Here is a 17,734-nt window from a genome sequence, read left to right as displayed (position 1 = left end):
CCCACTGATCCGAACCTGTGGCCAAGTGCGCCAGACTGTGAGCCGCAGTGCTATTGCGATAGGAGCATTAGGTCGTGTCCAGGAACACAAGCAAAAGACATCCATGGGTACATTTCGATAGGTAGATCCAGGGTCGTTCCATATACATAAGTACTCCGCCTCCTTCTGAGTGAAGTTTGGCGATGTAAAACCTCCCACACCCGACGCACTCTCTACAGCCATTCGTCATGTCCAGTCGTGTACTACATAATCATATAACAGACATACAAAGCGGCCTCGCAGCATACAGTAGCATACACCGCACAGTACTACTTATTCTACCCTACTTCACACCCCGTTGGTACCGATCCCGGGCCCGTGCCTGTTCAGCGCGACCGGGCCCAGAGCCTGCCTCAAGAGCAGCTCAATGCGCTCCCGGTCGTCGTTCTGCTTGCGCATCTCGTCCCTCCACCGCGCCTCGCGCTGGTCGTAGATCGCCGACAACGCGCCCAGGCTCCCGAGCGCGGCCTCGAGCGCGCGCCGCAGGTCCATCTCCCCTGGGGAGTTCGCGCCGGGCGAGCCGTCCACGGACGAGTCCGAGCGCGAGGAGAGCCGCTCGGCAAGCGACATGTGCTGCGCCTTGCGCGCGGTGCGCCGTTGGGTGGCGAGTGCGGAGAACCCGCGGCGGACGTTCGAGAGTGCGGGGGAGTTGGCGAGCGCGGGGTCGCGCCGGAGCGCCCGCGACGTGAGCGCGTGCAGCTTCGTGGAGTGCGAGGGCGCAGCAAGCAGCACGAGCGTCGCGTCGGTCTCTCTGTCCAGTGCTTGGAACTGCGCGGCTTGTTAGGGCGAGTACGAAAACGCATGTAGGAAAAATCACTCACTGCTTGGACAAGCGCGTCCCAGCGCGTGTCGAACCGGCGTCGCCTCTTCTGCGGGTTGCTGACGAACGACGGGTGGTACTCCAGATCGAGCAGGTCCTCCTCCTCGCCATCGATCTCCTCATCCACCCACTCGCCGTCCTCGCCTTCCAGCGGCTCATCCCAGATCTCCGTGACGGCACCGTTCCCGTTGCCGTTCATCCCGGGAACCCCCTGGACGTACGGGTCCACGAAGCGCTCCTCTCCCGCAGTGCTCGTCTCCTCTCCAGAGGACATCTCCGGGCTCGTCTCCCTTGGCTGAGTGCTGTCCACGCGCGGCGGAGGCTTGACCCTCGGACGCGTCTGGCGCGGGGGCTGGGCCGCGCGCAGGTGCCCATTGATAGGCTCGCGCCGGCGTAGCCCACGGCCGCGCATCGGCGGCAGAGGCAGGCTCACGGGCTCGTGGCTCGGGCTCGAACGGATACTCGCGGTGGCCATATGTGCATTCAGACCCGCGGTGCCCGCCGCGGGCACGAATTGCCAGGGGTTGTAGCCGGGGCCAGGGTAGGGCGTCGAGGACGGCGAGAACGCAGACTCGGACGAGGGTTGCGCGAGGCCGTTGTTGAGCGCGTAGATCTGCATCTGCAGCGCGAGCTGCTCGCGGATTATCGCCGGGTTGTTGTTGATGTCGTAGTTCGTCGACGGCGTGGGGATCGCTCCGGAGTGTGTCTGGCGCCGGATGTGCGTGAACGGGTAGGGGTATGGAGATCCGATCTGGCGCGGCTCGACGTCGGAGGGCATCGCGGAGATGAGCGGCGAGGGTGACGGTGCCGCGGTGTGGCTCTGTGGGGTCGGCGGGACAGGCGCGCCAGGGCGCGCGCTCGCCGAGCGGAGGAACGTCTGCAGGTAGGACGAGGTGGGGTCGTCGAACAGACTCTGCAAATCGTCCGACTGGTGTTCGGAACCGTTCCAGTGATATCCGAGGCGCTGATCCAAGATGTGGTTGAGCGCGTACAGACGCGGATCATACTGGGCCTGCGGTTGCTGCTGAGGAGGCGGTAGCTGTTGCTGCGTAGGCCTAGGAGGCTCGGAGTGCACCTGCTGAGGAGACTGCGATGCGCGCTCGCGATGGCCATTGGAGGGCAAGTCGTGATTGCTTCCCCTGAGGCCGTTGATCTCGTGCTCGAACATCGCGGGATCGAAGCTTCGCATACCGAGCTGGTCGATGGTAGCTGCGCGAGGCTTCTGCCGGATGGTCTTCTGGTTGTCGGCATGCGCTTGCCCGTATTGGGCATTCAGGCCTGCGTACTGACCCGTAGGACCCACGTACTGGACATCGCGGGGACGCTCGGGCAGGTTCGTGGAGGGCGAACGGGGCGTAAAGCCCGCTTCGGAGTCCTCGCTGCTCTTGTTCTGCTGGATGTGTTCGTCGACTTCTTCGTTAAGCGTTTCGTCGTCGTCATCATCACGTTGCTCGTGGCGTGTTTCGTAGCGGATCGTGTGGCCCTCGGGGTATAGGTCGGAGGAAGGGGTGGGCGAACCATGGTGCATGTCGGCATACTGCGGCTCTTCGTGTTCGAACTCGTGTCCGACGTCTTCCTCAAGCTCCTCTTGCACAGGTAACGAGCGATCAGGGGGCCGCATTGCCATCGTCTGCAACGGGGGCGTGTGATTGTTCGCGAGCTTCGACGTCGCGGGCGGCGTCAACCGCGTGGTCGCGGCTTCGGCCACTCCCACGTTCGGAACAGGCTTGCGCACCGGAGGCTGCGTTGCGGATTGCTGGGAGGACTGGTACGCCTCGGGGACGTACTGGGTATACGCTGCGGTGCGCTCGCCCGGGGACGCCATCGGGGTCTGGTACTGTGGCGAGCCACGATACTCGGGCGTGCGCACGTTGCCCTGCGCCTCGTTGACATGCTGTGACGAGACCGTTCCGGAGCGGTCGCGTGTCTTCGGGCTCTCGCGGGCGCCCTGCGCCTCGCGCTCCTTGTCCCGCGCCTGGCGCTTCGCCGCCCCGACGCTGCCGCTATCTGAATCTTTGGGGGACGCACGATCAGCAGCACGCACGCGCTCCACCGCAGGGTCTTTCGCGGGAGCGGTGGGGACGGGGACGGGGACAGAGTCGTGCCGCGCCTTTGTCCGGCTCGACGCCACACCGCCCGCGTAAGCTACTCCGGCGGTGCCTGGAGGATGCGCACCGTACTGCCCGTGCTCCCGCTCGAACTCCGCCATGAGCTCCTCCGTGATCGCCCAGTTGTCCTCCTGGTTCTGGTACTGGGCCAAGAACGGCGGCTGCTGGACGCGGTTGACGGGGCGCGGGTGGTGCTGATTCGGAAGCTGGGAGATAACCGGCTGGCTGTGGGTGTGCAGAAGGGGTGGCGGGGTGCTTTGGCGTTCCGGCAGCGACGCCACCTTGGTCGTCACTGGCGAGATGCGGGAGGTGGGCGGGGGAGTGCGTCGGGACTGGTGAGAAGAGTTGGAAGTCGTCGGGCTGGGCTGCTGCTGTGCCTGGGGGTACATCATCTGCCCGTTCTGGCTCGCGAGGATCTGCCCGAGTGAGGGGACGGCGGGCATCGAATGCGCCTTGATCGCCCTCTGTTTCTCGCGGAACGAGGGCGAGGGGGTCATTTCACGAGGCGTTATGTTCTGCATTGGACCTATGTGGCGGGGGAGAGCGTATGAGCGGGGTGGGAACGTAAGAGGAGAAAGAAGCGTCGAACAAGAAGTCGGGATCCGGCCTCAAATAAGACAAAGTGCTTGATAGGCTAAGTCGTGCAGACGTAAGAGCTACACAATAAGTAGATCGTCGCGCAGGAGAGGGAATGCAATATCAGGATGATCCCGCACGAAGCTCAGCCACAGCGAGATCGATGGGATGTTGTACTGAGTGCTGGAACGAAGCGAGAGGGAGGTCCGGGGGAAGTGATGCCTCGCACAGAACAAAGGCCGGTGTGAATGATCTGAATGAAGCGAACGGCAACTGACCTTGCTGGCTGAGGTGTGTTTGCTGCTTCCGGTTCAGACTGTGCTGCGGAGATTGACTGGGCATAATCTATGAGGGACTCTGGTTGACCAAAGTCGCTGGAGGGGGGAATGAGAGCGATGGCGCGTCGGAAAGGATAAACACGGGGAGGAGAAGAGATCGCACCTTCATAGGTCGTGATTCATTGTACTCGCGTTAACAACGTGGCGGGCGAGTGTGCGGGTACAAGGCATCCGCCCTGGTCCACAACGAGGTGGGAGGCCGTGTAAGGAAGGTCATGGTTGCCTCGAGGCTGATTACCGCCAGTTCGCCTTCCTCGGCCCGATCCCTATATTCAGCCCTGCGTGTCGGCGCGTGCTTGACATATTCCTGCGCTCATATCCGTCCGTCTCTCCCCACGTTTGTATGGGCTGGGAATGGATGAAGCAGGTCGGCTGCCGCTCTGTCGAGCCCAAACCAGTGTGCGACAGATGCGCGCCGCGCCCCACGCGCTTCCGTTGGCGTCGTACTCCCAGGCTCCAGGACACGCTCACTGCACGTTGCGCGATGATGCCTGGGCGCGGCCCCGGCACCCAGCCTAATCTTTGAAAGCCTATTCGAGCATGATATCACCGATTGAAAGTGGGACGGAGTATGACACTGCACACGACGCCTACTTGCCGGAGGCACGACTTCAGCAAGATGGTGCTGCAATGCGCCCCCGCGCAGTATCTTCGATCTGGGTTGACTAGAAGCATCGGTGTAGAGCCCGGGGCTCTGATGCTGGCAGGAACATCGTTTCATGGGGTATGCAAACACGCATCGACCGAGACGGGGGAATGGGCAACGGGCATCACCAATGGCGTTCGAGGTGACCAAGATCGCCGAATGCGAACATAGCATGTCCTTTCCAATAGCAATAGAGCAAGGCAACAGAACGAGAATCGCCATCTAACAGTACCCTGACGCATGTCCAGCATATATTGATGTGCAGCTTCTAGGCCATTGCAACCACTCGGAGGAGCGCAGGATCTCCGCGTGTAGACAACGGGGTGCGCCAGGGTACGCCGTAATTTGTGCCCATAAGTCAGATCACTGGTTAGGATGACGGGAAGTGAGAGAAACTCCCTCAATCTTTCGACTTCCCAGTATGTGGCCTAAGCGTCCGTCACAGGTATCCTTTCTCGTCTTTTCCGGTAATCCCTCCGAAAAGCACGGTTTCGGAGGGATTTGCTGAAGCGACTTGGGAAGATGAGGACGCAAGTTTCGAGGCAATGTCGAATGATCGCACTGCCCAACGGATCCGTGTCCCGCAAACACGATGAACATGCGGACTGGACGCGAGGCCGTTGAGCTAAAGACGTCCCGAGCCGGTAGTCGAACAGAAGGACCTGGGTCTAGTCACAGCAGAGTCTAGTCGATCTCAGAAGAGCGCGAGAGGTGCAGAAAGACTGAGGACCGGGACTTCAGACGCATAGAGTCAAGATTCGGACACGAAATGACCGCCGTTTGGTGGATATGAACTCACCACCAAGGGTGAGTGATATGATACATGCGTAGACCGTTCGTTTTCGGAAGCAGAGAAGTAGCCTAGAAGGGGGCAGTTCCGAGATTTAGAGCCTAAGCAAGGGTCCAGTGGCCTCAGTAAGTTGCCGAAGAACATAGACCATCATAAGCCCTAGCAGGAGGCGCAGTGGCGGATGCGAGTGGCTAGTCGAACGTGCTGATTTGCTCGCCAGAGTGAAAGTTGTTGCGGGTGGGGTAGATGCTGATTGTCGCCTTGCAACTGTTATTGATCCACTGGAGGCTGTATGCGCTGAAGAAGAAGACTTTTGTAAGGTCGCAGCCAGCCAGCGAAGCACGACATGTGTTGAATGCTCACTATTGGTTATGTAACGAGTTGATCTCACTTCGAAACGTCTTCATGAAGTTTGAATCCTAGCTCAACGATGAGTATGTCGTGGTCGGAGGGAGAAATGTGTCGCACCCTCGACTCGATCGAGCATTGACGGGAGGCCAGATCTGATCGGGATCCATAACCGAGAATGCAGGCGGCCACCGCGAGTTCGTTACGTCTCAACCCCCTCGCGGGCTTTGGACGGTCTATGGGGGTAGAGAGGTCGCCCACCAACCTCATGTCGAACGGCCAGGACAAGCTCGTAGAGCGTTTGAGGGCGAAAGACGAGGAAATCGCCGAGTGGAAGAGGAAGCTCGCGCTGACGCTCTTTGGTGAAGCCTCAGCTGCGCAAGCCTCAGATTCCGAAGGCCATTCCAGACAAGAAATCCGGGACGACTCTCCCGTAAGTACTGCGGTCTAATACTTTACACTCAAGCAGTTTTCTTACTGACATGTATTGGTGCCGATAGCCTGAGACGACGAGCTCCCCAGACGATATTGTCTCACATGCATCGACAACGCCATCCGCTGCAAGGAAATCACCCCACTTCACTTCCTCAGCGGCGGCCGGTACCGCAGCGGATCCCCTGGAAATATTGGACTCGGACGACGAGAGTGAACTGACTAGCGTTTTGCCGAAAACTGCGCCTTCATCCTCGCGCACTTTTAGTAACAGCACTTACGACGACGGCATGGCAGCTCCGATGCATAAGCTCGGCGTTATCGAGCTATACGATTCCGATGAACATGAGGATGTTAAAGACCTGGTTCTTGAGGAAACGCGCAAGCGTCGCCATGAGGAACCTCAGGCCAGCCCGAAGCCGGGATCGAGCCTCAAAGGAGAAGAAGAGCCTGAGAGCCTTGTGCTCTCCGCCACATCCCGACGCAAGCAACGCAAATTGAATCACGCTGGTGCGTATATCAACACAATATCTGTCGTTACATATACTAACTATTCTATGTTGTTAGTAGAGCAGCAGGACGTGAAGTGGCCTGTAGGCTCTATAGCGACGTCAGAGTCTCACTATCGGATGCGCTATAATCTCCATGAAGAGGGGATTGTGACGGTGTGGATGTCCTGGTTATTCTCAGTGCGGCATAGATGCTTATGCACCATAGGAGAATTTGAAAGAGGAAAAGGAAGAGGAAGATCGGAAGGTTGTCACATTGGATACATCTCAAGTCTCAGCGCAAGCAGCCTCGCCGGAGCCTGTCAAAGACGAATACCTAACGGAGAATGATGGGACTCTGGAAGGAACACGAAGTGCCATCACCAAGCTCAGGAATGTCTGTGACCTCTTAGCTTCGTGTTAATCTCAAGACGCTGCCGCTTATCTTCATCCTCAAAGCCGGACGCACAGGTCAAGAAAGAGTATCTCCTCAAAGACGAGGACGTTCTCCAGCTGCACCTATCGAACTCCGACGCTCTCCAGCCCTACCCCATCTCGCTCCCTGAAGATCTCCGCTCTATAACCGTGCGGCGCGAGCTGCTCGCGAAGCGGTACGGGGGCAGCTCGATGGACACCTTCCCTGGCCCAAGCGCAGAGAAGCTCGCACAGCACGGCCGCGGAAACCTCATGTGCATCAATCTCCTCTGGAACCCGCACGCGCCACAAGTTCCCGGGCATGCCGGCCTCTACTTCGACACGATCCTCCCCGGGGATCCGTGGACGGCGCGCAAGGGCCACTCGGAGCGCCAGACCCTGTTTGTAAAGATCAAGACCGGAAAGTGGCTGTATCTGGGCGAGTATGAGGCACATCCTGCGCCGTTGCTGACGGTGGCACAGTGGCACGGTCTTGCAGACGCAGTGAGCATGCCAGCTCTGATAGCGATGTCCTGAGTTTTGTAATATATTGACGGCTACGTGATAGGTTCGTGGGGTGTGGACGAAGAACATCTCCGAGAAGGATTGGGGAAGGACTCTTCGGGCACGCATACACCTCCGTCGTACTCTGGGACGCGAGCCCACTCGGGCGGAGGTCGATAGTGCGGACGGCCTGTTTAAGCATGTCACTCGTGAGCAAGTCAACAACGCACTCGGGGCCGGGCATGAGGTGCATATGCTTGCTTCGAGCCGCGGTAGATGCGAAGCTAACGTTTTGCCCCTGTTAGTGCATCCGGGCGTGGTCCATGAAGTGCATTGGCTACGACGAAGACTTTCAACGAGAGGTCATTCGACTATCGCGGGGCGAGATATAACCTCCGTCGGTAGAAGTTCTCGTAGATGCCTTTACTTAGACGCAGTACACCCCAATAGATGCAACCAGTGCCTCTGGTCCTCAATGACCAGCTTGTCCTTGCAAGCTTGATGATTTGCGAGGGGTCGGGTTGAGGTTGACTCCAACTGGTCTGCAAGAAAAGGTGCAAAGTACGCTACAGGACATCGACAAAACTTCTTCTCAGAGTTCACGTTACGCTCATCTATGCGGAAACTCAATCCACGTCCTCCATGCCGCCGAACCCTCCGACATAGTCTCCAAATCCTCCGAACGCGCCTCCAAAACCAGGGTCAGGCCCTGCTCCATTGGGGCCTAACCCCCCTCCGGCTCCGAACCCACCACCGCCAGGGGTGCCAGGCCCGCCACCGCCGCCAAATACGCCCCCACCTGCAGGTCCAGCGACGCCTTGGGGCATTGCGATATGTCCAGTGTAGAACGTGAAGAGCGACGCGGGCGCGGGCGTGAATGGCTCAAGAGGTGGCGGCGGGGTCTCCGGGCGACTGGGAAGGTCGTCTGCCACTGTAGGTGATGCATAAGTGCTAGTGCCTGCAGACATAGATTCTGTAGGAGGGATGGCGGGGCTCGGGATAGTGGAGTTAGAAGCGGAAGTCGAGGCGGATGCTGATACACGGCTGGACGGGCCTGCTACAGACGTCTGGATGGTAGCGTTCGCGCGACGCTTCTGCTCGTTCTTAGCGGCTGCCGCTTTGCGCCGCTGTACCTTCACGAAGGCAGAGAGCGCGTCTACAGCGTCGACGAGGTACTGCTTGCTCGGCTTGTCCGCGAGCCTACGTGGGAACTTAGCTATTGCGGGCTAATGGGCAATCATGCGAGAAGGTACTCACCGGCCGAGCATGTCTTCGACAACGTCGCTCGCGCGGAGAAACGGCATCTGCTGCGCAACCTCCTTATACACCTTTTGCAGGACGGCGGGGCCGCCCTTGACGGTGATAGCCGTGTCTGACCAGCCTTCGAACCGATTCTTCAGCCGCGGCCGAAACTCCTCTCTCAGATCCTCCATGTCCGGGTCCGACGGGTCCAAGTCAAGGTACCCCAGAGGATCCGCATCCTCCAAACCGTCCATAGCGGGCATGATCGGCAATCCCATCACCATCGCCGCCAGCGCCATCGGGTTTGGCGCGTTCATCCCCGGGGTGCACACCGCGTCTACCCAGCGCTCAACGCGGTCCTGTCGTCCTGCGGCTGCCTGGCGAAGCTTGACAATCTGCTCGATCTCCCCGCGGTTATCATCGGTCTCCAGCTGGGAGAACGGACCTAGCAGCGCAGCGTGTACGGCGTGCGCGGTGTCGAGGAGCTCCTTCTCGATGATTTCGAGCGCGCGGGGTAGGTGGACCGCATTCGAAGCCATGGTGGCGACCGCAGACTGCATGACGGACGCGTCGCGCGGGCGGATGAGGTGCGCGTGTGTCTTGAGCAGCACTGCAATCTTGTCCGCATTCTTCTCGCACGCGTAGATCTCGAGCGCAGCAGAGAACACCTCTGGGCAGGAGGTCGCCATTTGGGACAGATAGGCTTTGAGCTCGGCTTCTGTCGTCATAGGGTCGGTTGAATTATCTCGCAACGCAAGGTAGAGGCGGAGGGATGGCGTGATTTTGAAGACGGAGGTCATGGCTGACTGCACGTATCGCCGGAATTGCCACATTTGTGAGCTGATGCGGTGGGACCAGTGCTTGGCGTGCTCCGGTGTTGCCCTGTATGCTACCTTGGGAATCCAGTCTTCATTCCCGACGGGCGCGTCGAGATCGCTGTCTTCGTCAGTGAAGGCCTCTTCCTCCTCGTCAACATCGGATTCTGTGTCAAAGGCATATGGGTCCGTCTCGCCATCGTCTGTTTCGTGGTCGTGTTTGCCTGAACGCGCAGATATGTATCAGAGCCTTGAACAGTAGCAGCGGGATTTCATCGACCTACATTTCCTACCACCGAACACCAATCTCTCCAGGGAAGTCCAGCCCATGAGATCTTCGATGTCATCGAGCATCTCCGGGATCTTCGCAAGGTGGCGCTTGCTCCCAGAGGCAAGCATGCTCAGGAAGAGGTCTCGCCAGATGAACTGCAAGACCTCTTCGATGTGATGTGCACCGTTGAGTTCCCATGATTTGACCAACTTCCCGCACCTCCGCTTCAGAGTGATAGGGACATACATACTCGTAAATGCACAGCGACAGCTGCATACACACGATTAGCCAGACTGTCCAAGCTAGCGAAGTCTGCCGTAGCCGCACTAAGACTCACCTTGCGCGTCCATGTGCGATCTGGTCAAGGACGTTGACGACGAAGATCAGAGCGCGATGAGCGAGCAAGAAGTCGACGTTATGCTCGTAGACTATGCACCAGATGTCGTTCAGCCAACTCGTAACGCTCTCGACCGTCTGTTCGATGAGTTCTGTCCGGTGGGAACGCTCTTTCACGAAGGACCGCTTCGCGTCACGATGTAGTTCGTCCAGCAAGGCGTTAACTTCTCGTTGCTTCGCCTTGAGGTCAAGAACCGGGATGCCTGCGTGCCGCCTCTGCATCTTCGCGGCGCTCGCGAGGACCCTCTTGCGTTTCGTCTTGCTCACGAGATCAAGGAGTGGTATGAGTTGTTTCCCTACGATGGCATGTTGCACGTCGGGAGGGAGGGAGTCGTAGATAGCTGCGAATCTGTGCTTACTTGCTCTGTAAGCAGCTTGCGGTGCGAATGTAGTGTACGCACCGTGAGCTTGCGGGTCCTCCACTCATTGCGCAATTGTTTTCGGCCTTCAAAAGCCACGTCTCTTGGCGAAAAAAGCGGGTTCTATTGACTCAAAGCGGGACGGATGGGTGCAGGCTGAGTGGTGGCGAGAGGAGAAGAGGAGTGTCACGCCGCGTCACGTTCGCGGTGTGACGTTTCGCGGCGCGTCGCGAGCGCGTCTCGCGCGCCTATGATCGAGCTCCCTCCTCCAGCTTCCTCAGTCCTCCACGGTCGCGATCCTCTGCGTCTTGTGCTCAATCTTTGATTTTTGACTCCTGTGTCAATCAAGTGATCAGAGTCCATGGCCCGTAAACCTCAGGCGCCGACCAAATCGCACGGGAAGGACATTCGTGGCTTCTTCGGTGGCCCAGCGGCTGCAAGCAGCTCTCAGGGTGCATCTCAAGCCACAAACGCATCGGTGAGTACCGGTATCCTCAAATGCGTCTGCTATATGTAAACATATACATATGGCATGGATAGCGGCACAAGAATGAGACGGTCAAGGCGAAGGCAACTATAGAGTTTAGTAAGTAATCGTGTACACTGCTTCACAACGTTCTTTGCTCATATCAATATATGTAGGCGACGACGAGTATGCACCTATCGGAGAGCAATTCGTATTGAAAGTCTAACATGTCACATAGGGAGCCGAAGAAGAAACCGACGTCCCCCAAGTACGTCACCCGCATCACATTTTCAACGTTGACCACCTTGGCACTACCCTATACGTCTCAAACTCGATATATCTCTGACTTCTCATATTATGAACAGGAAGCCCGCACCCACTAAGATAGCTGCGGTAAGCAAGTCACCTCTTTACCTCAGCCACAAACTCACCCTTCGCTACAGAAGCCGCAGGTGCAGAAGCTGAAGAGCGAAGAGGTCATGGAAATTGATGACGATGACGACGAGCCAGTTCGCGTCCAACCCGTGAAACGCAAGAAGGCAGCAATAGTCGAGTCGAGCGACGAAGAGGACATGGCCAGGGAGTCCCCGCCAAAGAAGAAGCCGGCCGTAGCGGCCCCGTCCGCATCTAAACCCCGTGCAAGTACATCGGCGGTGAAGCCCGAGCCCAAGGCGAAGGAGACGAAACCCACGAAGCAGTCCACACCGCGCAAGGCCCCCGCGCCTCGAAAGGCCGCGCCCGCTCGCAAGAAGGCTAAAGACGACGATTTCATTGCATCTTCTGAGGAGGACGATAACGATGGCGAGTTCAAGTTAGATGACGACGACGAAGAGATAGTACAGAAGGGCAAGAGCAAGCCCAGCGCGAAGAAGACTCCCGCGAAACCAACGCCTGCAAAGTCTTCAACCAAGGTTAAGGCCGAGGGAGCGGACAAACCAACGAAGGCCGCAGAGAAGAAACCTGTGAAGGATGCGGAAAAGAAGTCGACACCTGCGGAGGCCAAGGTGGATGACGCCAGTGTGAAGAAGCCGAAGTAAGACTTGGTCTCGAACCACACTGAATTACTACTAATGATGTACTGGTAGTTGGTATGCGATGAAAGCCTCACGCGCGGCAGGTCCTTCAAATCCAGGCTCGAAGGAGATTCCAGTCCCGAAGGACCCCAACTGTCTTGCGGGACTTAGCTTCGTGTTCACAGGCGAGCTCAGCAGCCTTGCGCGCGAAGAGGCAGTCGAGCTGGCGAAACGCTATGGCGGGTACGTTGCGTCTCAACATCTCTCCCAGTTGTACTCAGCTGACCACCGGTATTTTCAGGCGAGTCGTCGGCCAGCCTTCCTCAAAGACTTCCTACGTAGTTCTCGGATCGGACGCTGGCCCAAGCAAGCTGAAGGCGATCGAGAAAAACAAGCTGAAGACGCTCGATGAGGACGGCTTTCTGAATCTCATCGCGACGCGCGTGGTTGACGAGAGCGCACTCGACGACAAGGCTCGCAAGAAAATTGAGAAGGAGAAGGAGGCGATCCGCGATAGCGCGAAAGAGATGGAGCGCCGTGAGAAGCAAACGGCGAAGACGACTGCCGGCACTAGGTGAGATTTTGCCCTTCCGGTATTTATCCCATGCAGGTGCTCATGGGCTTGCAGCGCGAAGCCCGCTGCGAGCAACCAGCTATGGACCCAACGGTATGCACCGCAGACGCTCAAGGAGATCTGCGGAAACAAGGGTCAAGTTGAGAAACTGCAGGAATGGCTGGGAAGCTGGTTCGTTGGCGTTGGCGTTTTCACCTCGCAATGGCTTGGTATTCATTTCTGTGACCAGGTCAGGGAGCCTTCAGTGTGGATTCAAAAAGCCTGGCAAGAATGGTATGAATATATACCGTGCGGTCATGGTAACGGGCCCGCCTGGAATAGGGAAGACGACGAGCGCCCATCTGTGTGCCAAGCTGGCTGGCTTCACGCCCATCGAGTTGAATGCTAGCGACGCGCGCAGCAAGAAACTCGTTGAGAACAGTACGAACATCATGAATGCATCCTTGGACGGGTGGATGCACGGTGGGCATGTCAGTGAAACGTCTTTACTCCTGGTGATATTCTTCGACTTATTCACTGCGGATTATAGGCGACGAACGCTGTGGGCATGACAATCACAGACAAGTCCTGCTTAATCATGGATGAAGTGGACGGTATGTCCGCGGGTGACCGAGGCGGCGTCGGTGCGCTGTGCGCTCTTATCAAGAAAACCAAGGTACATCCCCCTTGCGACCGCCTCCTCGTGAGCATGGCACTGAGTTGTGCGGACGACCGTCAGATACCAATCATCTGCATTGCAAATGATCGCGGCGCGCAGAAACTGAAGCCGCTGACCAATGTCACGTTCAATCTTTCTTACAGGAGGTACGTTAGCCATTTGGATTCCAGCGCGCGGGAATCGCTGATAGCTTTCTAGGCCTGAGGCTACCGCTATCCGGTCGAGAATCCTCAGTATAGCGTTCAAGTATGTGTTATCATGCAATGTTAACGCGCCCTGCTAATAATCTACTCTGTTGTCAGAGAGAAGCTGAAGATCCCTGCGAACGTGATAGACCAGCTCGTTCAGGGTGCACAGTCCGACATCCGCCAAGTCCTGAACATGCTTTCGACGTGGAAGCTGTCAAACACCGAAATGGACTTCGATGAGGGCAAGACGCTGTGAGATCATCCCAATTCACGTTGCATGGGCCGTTTGCTCACAGCGGTTTGATATTGCATAGCGTCAAGATGAACGAAAAGTATACGGTGATGACGCCCTTCGGTGTGATCAACAAGATGCTAGGGCCACAGATGTTCTCCCCCACATCGCGTGAGACGCTCGGCGACAAGATCGAGCTATACTTCCACGATCCGTCGTTCGTGCCTCTTTTCATGCAGGTTTGTAGTCTATTGAGCTGGACGGTATGGTTTCCTCACATCACGATTCAACAGGAGAACTACTTGAAGACTCAACCTTCTCGTATCCGGAATACGGATGGCCCCGAGAAGACCTTGAAACATCTCGAGCTCATGTACAAGGCGGCGGAGTCACTCTCGGACGGTGACATCGTTGACAGTTTGATCCACGGGTTAGTTCCCGCAACATTCACATACAATCTGCTGGATCTTGACACGGCCACTGTAGACCTAACCAGTACTGGTCACTCATGCCATTGCATGCAGTCTGCTCAACAGTCCGCCCTGCATCCTTCCTGTACGGGATGGGCGCCGGCTATGGTGGTCCGAACGCCATGAGCTTCCCTCAATGGCTCGGGCAGAATTCGAAGCAGAGCAAGCTGAGCCGGCAGCTGACTGACGTGCAGGCCCGGATGCGACTAAAGGTCTCGGGCGATAAGGCTGAGATTCGGCAGTCCTACATCCCTTCGTTGTTCCCTCATATTGTGAAGCCGCTTACGGAAAAGGGCGCGGTACGTTGCTATCCTGTAGCGGCCACCTGTGTGCTCAGAGACTAACGTCAAATATTCACAGAGCGCGGTGGACGATGTGATCGAGACCATGGATGAGTACTTCCTCACGCGAGAGGACTGGGATACAATCGTCGAGCTCGGCGTCGACGAGCGTGCAGACGCCCATGTGCTGAAGAAGATATCGACTGCGACGAAGACGTCGTTCACAAAGAAGTGAGTCGTAGATATGCCACACATCGCTAACCCCTATGCTGAACCGCGGTCTAGGTACAACTCCCGCGACCATCCTATCGCGTTCCACAAGGCGGAGACGCTGGGCAAGGTTCCCAAGAAACTCGCCTCGGCCGGCCCCGCACCGGATCTCGAGGAGGCGTTCGACGTGAGCATGGGATGCGATAATGGGTGGTGCCACTATAGCTGACCGGAATCGTAGATTGACGAAGATGTCGCTGATGAGGCGGAAGATGACAAGGGGAACGCTTCCGACGACGCGGCCGAGAACGACACCCTGATCAAGAAGCCGAGAGGAAAGTCGAAAGCCACTCCCGCACCTTCGAAGGGCTCGAAGGGGAAGACCGTGAAGAAGGGCTAAACGCGGTCGTGGGGAGGGTGCGCATCCGGGAGCCGAGGGTCGAGGCGTTGCGATTTGGACCGGTGCGGATATGGTCTTGGTTTCTGTCTTGCGTTATGTGATTTGTACTGCGCTCATCCTTGTATCTTAGCCTTTGAGTCCCATGTCGAGTCAACAGACTATCGTAATATCTTCTTAACTCCGGGTTGACCTTGTGTCGAGTGAGATAGATACCGCTACTTCAACAGCTAAGCCCTGAGCGTTCGAACTCTCTAAGACGAGATGGTCCGGTTTGTCTCGGTAAGCATGGTGAGCACGACATATGAATTCCGCCTGGGGTAGCATCGCTAAGTGGCCTGCAAAGTCAAAGCGAGGCCTCCACCTCGACCCGACGTTATACTACCAAGTTAGGTAGATCCGACGGGCGAGTTGTTGTCCGGGCGGGGCCGCCTACCGTGTCCCTTCAACATGGGTCGGTCCCAATCAAAACCTACACTTGGGTTGCGATCTGGCCTGGTGGACCTACATTCGGTAAAGCGGGACACCCGCCTTCTACGCCATGGTCTACGCTGTCGATCCACAATACTCGCAGCGGATGACATTCATTCCAGGAAAAACCCGGTGGAATGCAGCCCCTCGCTCCAAACAGCAGGGAGCTCTCGTATACGTATATAAGAGGTCCTTTCTTGCCCCTCAAGTCTCAGTCACCCATCATCCTCTCCTGCCTCAATCCCGCCCACCTTTCATTCGCCATGCAGCTCTCCATCGCCTTCGTCTTCTCGTCGCTCCTTACCCTTGCCGTTGCCTCCCCGGTGGAGCGCTCCGTGGACACCGTTCGCATCCCTATCACCAAACGCGGTGACTTCACGGCCGAAGATGGAACCGTGGACCCTCAAGCGCTGCGCGCCCACCTTACCCGCCGTCTCATGTAAGCACTCATATCCCACCATATGCCTCTCGTATTGACATAGTGGCAACCAGAAACTACCAGCGAGGCTTCGCCGCATACGAACAAAACACGGGCAAACCCCATCCGCTCTCAAGCAAAGAGCTGCTGTCGAAGCGGTTCGCCATGCCCGGCTTGCTACGTCTCCAACCCGTTGAAGAATACATGTGGCGCGGCTCCATTCACGTCGGCACGCCTGCCCAAAACTTCCAAGTCGACTTCGACACGGGAAGCTCCGACCTCTTCCTGCCTGGGCAGGATTGCACCACGAACTGCGATGGACACAGCAAATACGATCCGACAAAAAGCTCTTCCGCTAAAGACCTTCACAAAACATACTCTGTCTCCTACGGTGACGGAACGGAGGCATCTGGAGAGCAATGGACCGATATCATAATCTTCGCAGGCTACCAGGCAAGTAGATTCCATGCATGTCGCTCCCCCTACGTGCTAACCTAGTTGATAGGTTAATGGTGCTGTCGTTGGCGCAAGCAGCGACTACTCCGGAGGCCTCGCCCCAGCCCAGTTCGGTGCGGACGGCATTATGGGAATGGGCTTCCCAGAGATATCCAGATACAACTCCGAGTCCGTCGTCGACAAACTGCTCAAGCCGTTCGCATCCGGGAACCGCATATTCGCGTTCCGCCTGGACAACGACAACCCAGAGCTCACCGTCGGGCGTTTGGACAAGAGTCTTTACGAAGGCGACATCACCTACATGCCTGTCACCGATGAGGTACGATCCATTGTGCCCCGCAAGCCAGGCCACCCTCTGACCCATCCTTTCTCTAGGGATTCTGGCAGATCAGCATGGACACAGTCTCCATCAACGGCACCTCCATCGCCCAAAACACTCCCGCCATCATCGACACCGGCACCACCGCCGTCATCGGGCCCACGAAAGACGTCGCCGCCTTCTACGCCGCGATTCCCGGCTCCAAGGACGCGTCGGAGGAGATCGGCGCGGGCTACTACACTATCCCCTGCTCCAGCTCGCCCGCGTCCAACTTCACGTTCGGCGGGCGCGCCTTCACCATGCCCGGGGAGAGCCTCCGCGGCGCGCCCCTCGGCTCAGACGCCACCCGGTGCGCGGGCAACGTCGTCGCGTCGGACCACCAGCCGTTCTGGATCATCGGCGACCGCTTCTTGAGCAACGTGTTCTCGGTCTTCGACATGGGCGCGAAGCGGGTTGGGTTCGCTGCGCTGTCGGACTTGAGCCCCGACGAAGACGATGATGAGGCTGCTGCAAATTAAAAGTTGCGCAGAGAACGCATCATCTGTATCGTATCTATCACTATATATTCCAATCACGATCAATACCCTGAATTCTGGAAACATGAACGTGATGAAAGCGCACTGAATTTCTCATACATACCTCCAGTAATAGTGGTGGTGAAAGCAACAGTATCACGTTGATCAGCGACCACTACGGACTCGCACAGCTGTGGCCCGGAAGTACTGTGAATATTCAGCCGTTCCCCGTGGCGGCGAGAGATGGAGAACTGTATTTGCATTCATCGAGAATCTATGCGTGTTAATGTACAATGCGTGAGACGGGCGTAACAACGTTCCAAGATATCGTAATCATACACCGCCAAGTGCCAGATATATCCCTGCTATGTGGGGGCATCAAGCGTTGATCAGCCGGTCTCATACCCGGATGACATACTTCATTTACCTACGCGCTAGCTAGAATTCTAGTCTGAGCTTTCCAGCCAACCTCAGCTGCGC

The 17,734-nt window shown here is 57.4% G+C and overlaps 5 protein-coding genes across 5 annotated transcripts; 3 read left to right on the top strand and 2 right to left on the bottom strand.

Moving 5' to 3' along the window:
• Positions 1-327: 327 nt before the first annotated feature.
• On the bottom strand, positions 328-3,464 carry TRAVEDRAFT_35576 (uncharacterized protein; the record flags this gene model as incomplete). The annotated part of the gene is made up of 2 exons (XM_008036752.1): positions 328-807; positions 861-3,464. The coding sequence occupies 2 exons, from the start codon at positions 3,462-3,464 to the stop codon at positions 328-330; spliced, it is 3,084 nt and encodes a 1,027-aa protein (XP_008034943.1).
• A 3,661-nt stretch (positions 3,465-7,125) lies between these two features.
• On the top strand, positions 7,126-7,868 carry TRAVEDRAFT_76927 (uncharacterized protein; the record flags this gene model as incomplete). The annotated part of the gene is made up of 3 exons (XM_008037670.1): positions 7,126-7,503; positions 7,568-7,750; positions 7,809-7,868. Coding segments are annotated over 3 exons (621 nt in total), but the record flags the coding sequence as incomplete, so codon positions are not given.
• Positions 7,869-8,129: 261 nt separating this feature from the next.
• TRAVEDRAFT_45023 (uncharacterized protein) lies at positions 8,130-10,654 on the bottom strand (the record flags this gene model as incomplete). Its single annotated transcript, XM_008036914.1, has 5 exons — positions 8,130-8,703; positions 8,761-9,784; positions 9,845-10,101; positions 10,169-10,576; positions 10,629-10,654. The coding sequence occupies 5 exons, from the start codon at positions 10,652-10,654 to the stop codon at positions 8,130-8,132; spliced, it is 2,289 nt and encodes a 762-aa protein (XP_008035105.1).
• Positions 10,655-10,901: 247 nt separating this feature from the next.
• On the top strand, positions 10,902-15,257 carry TRAVEDRAFT_70355 (DNA replication factor C large subunit). Its single transcript, XM_008037669.1, has 20 exons — positions 10,902-11,064; positions 11,127-11,172; positions 11,229-11,238; positions 11,291-11,320; positions 11,418-11,445; positions 11,496-12,085; positions 12,138-12,308; positions 12,367-12,639; positions 12,694-12,810; positions 12,869-13,109; positions 13,169-13,294; positions 13,358-13,443; positions 13,496-13,543; positions 13,600-13,737; positions 13,800-13,956; positions 14,011-14,147; positions 14,204-14,486; positions 14,548-14,699; positions 14,754-14,865; positions 14,920-15,257. The coding sequence occupies exons 1-20, from the start codon at positions 10,948-10,950 to the stop codon at positions 15,076-15,078; spliced, it is 3,021 nt and encodes a 1,006-aa protein (XP_008035860.1). The 5' UTR covers positions 10,902-10,947; the 3' UTR covers positions 15,079-15,257.
• A 552-nt stretch (positions 15,258-15,809) lies between these two features.
• TRAVEDRAFT_35573 (acid protease) lies at positions 15,810-17,257 on the top strand (the record flags this gene model as incomplete). Its single annotated transcript, XM_008036751.1, has 4 exons — positions 15,810-15,985; positions 16,039-16,417; positions 16,470-16,739; positions 16,796-17,257. The coding sequence occupies 4 exons, from the start codon at positions 15,810-15,812 to the stop codon at positions 17,255-17,257; spliced, it is 1,287 nt and encodes a 428-aa protein (XP_008034942.1).
• Between the last annotated feature and the right edge of the window lie 477 nt (positions 17,258-17,734).

The sequence above is a fragment of the Trametes versicolor genome, assembly GCF_000271585.1.
Source record: "Trametes versicolor FP-101664 SS1 unplaced genomic scaffold TRAVEscaffold_3, whole genome shotgun sequence".
Lineage (NCBI taxonomy): Eukaryota > Fungi > Basidiomycota > Agaricomycetes > Polyporales > Polyporaceae > Trametes > Trametes versicolor.
This window is presented reverse-complemented; position numbering and strand designations above follow the sequence as displayed.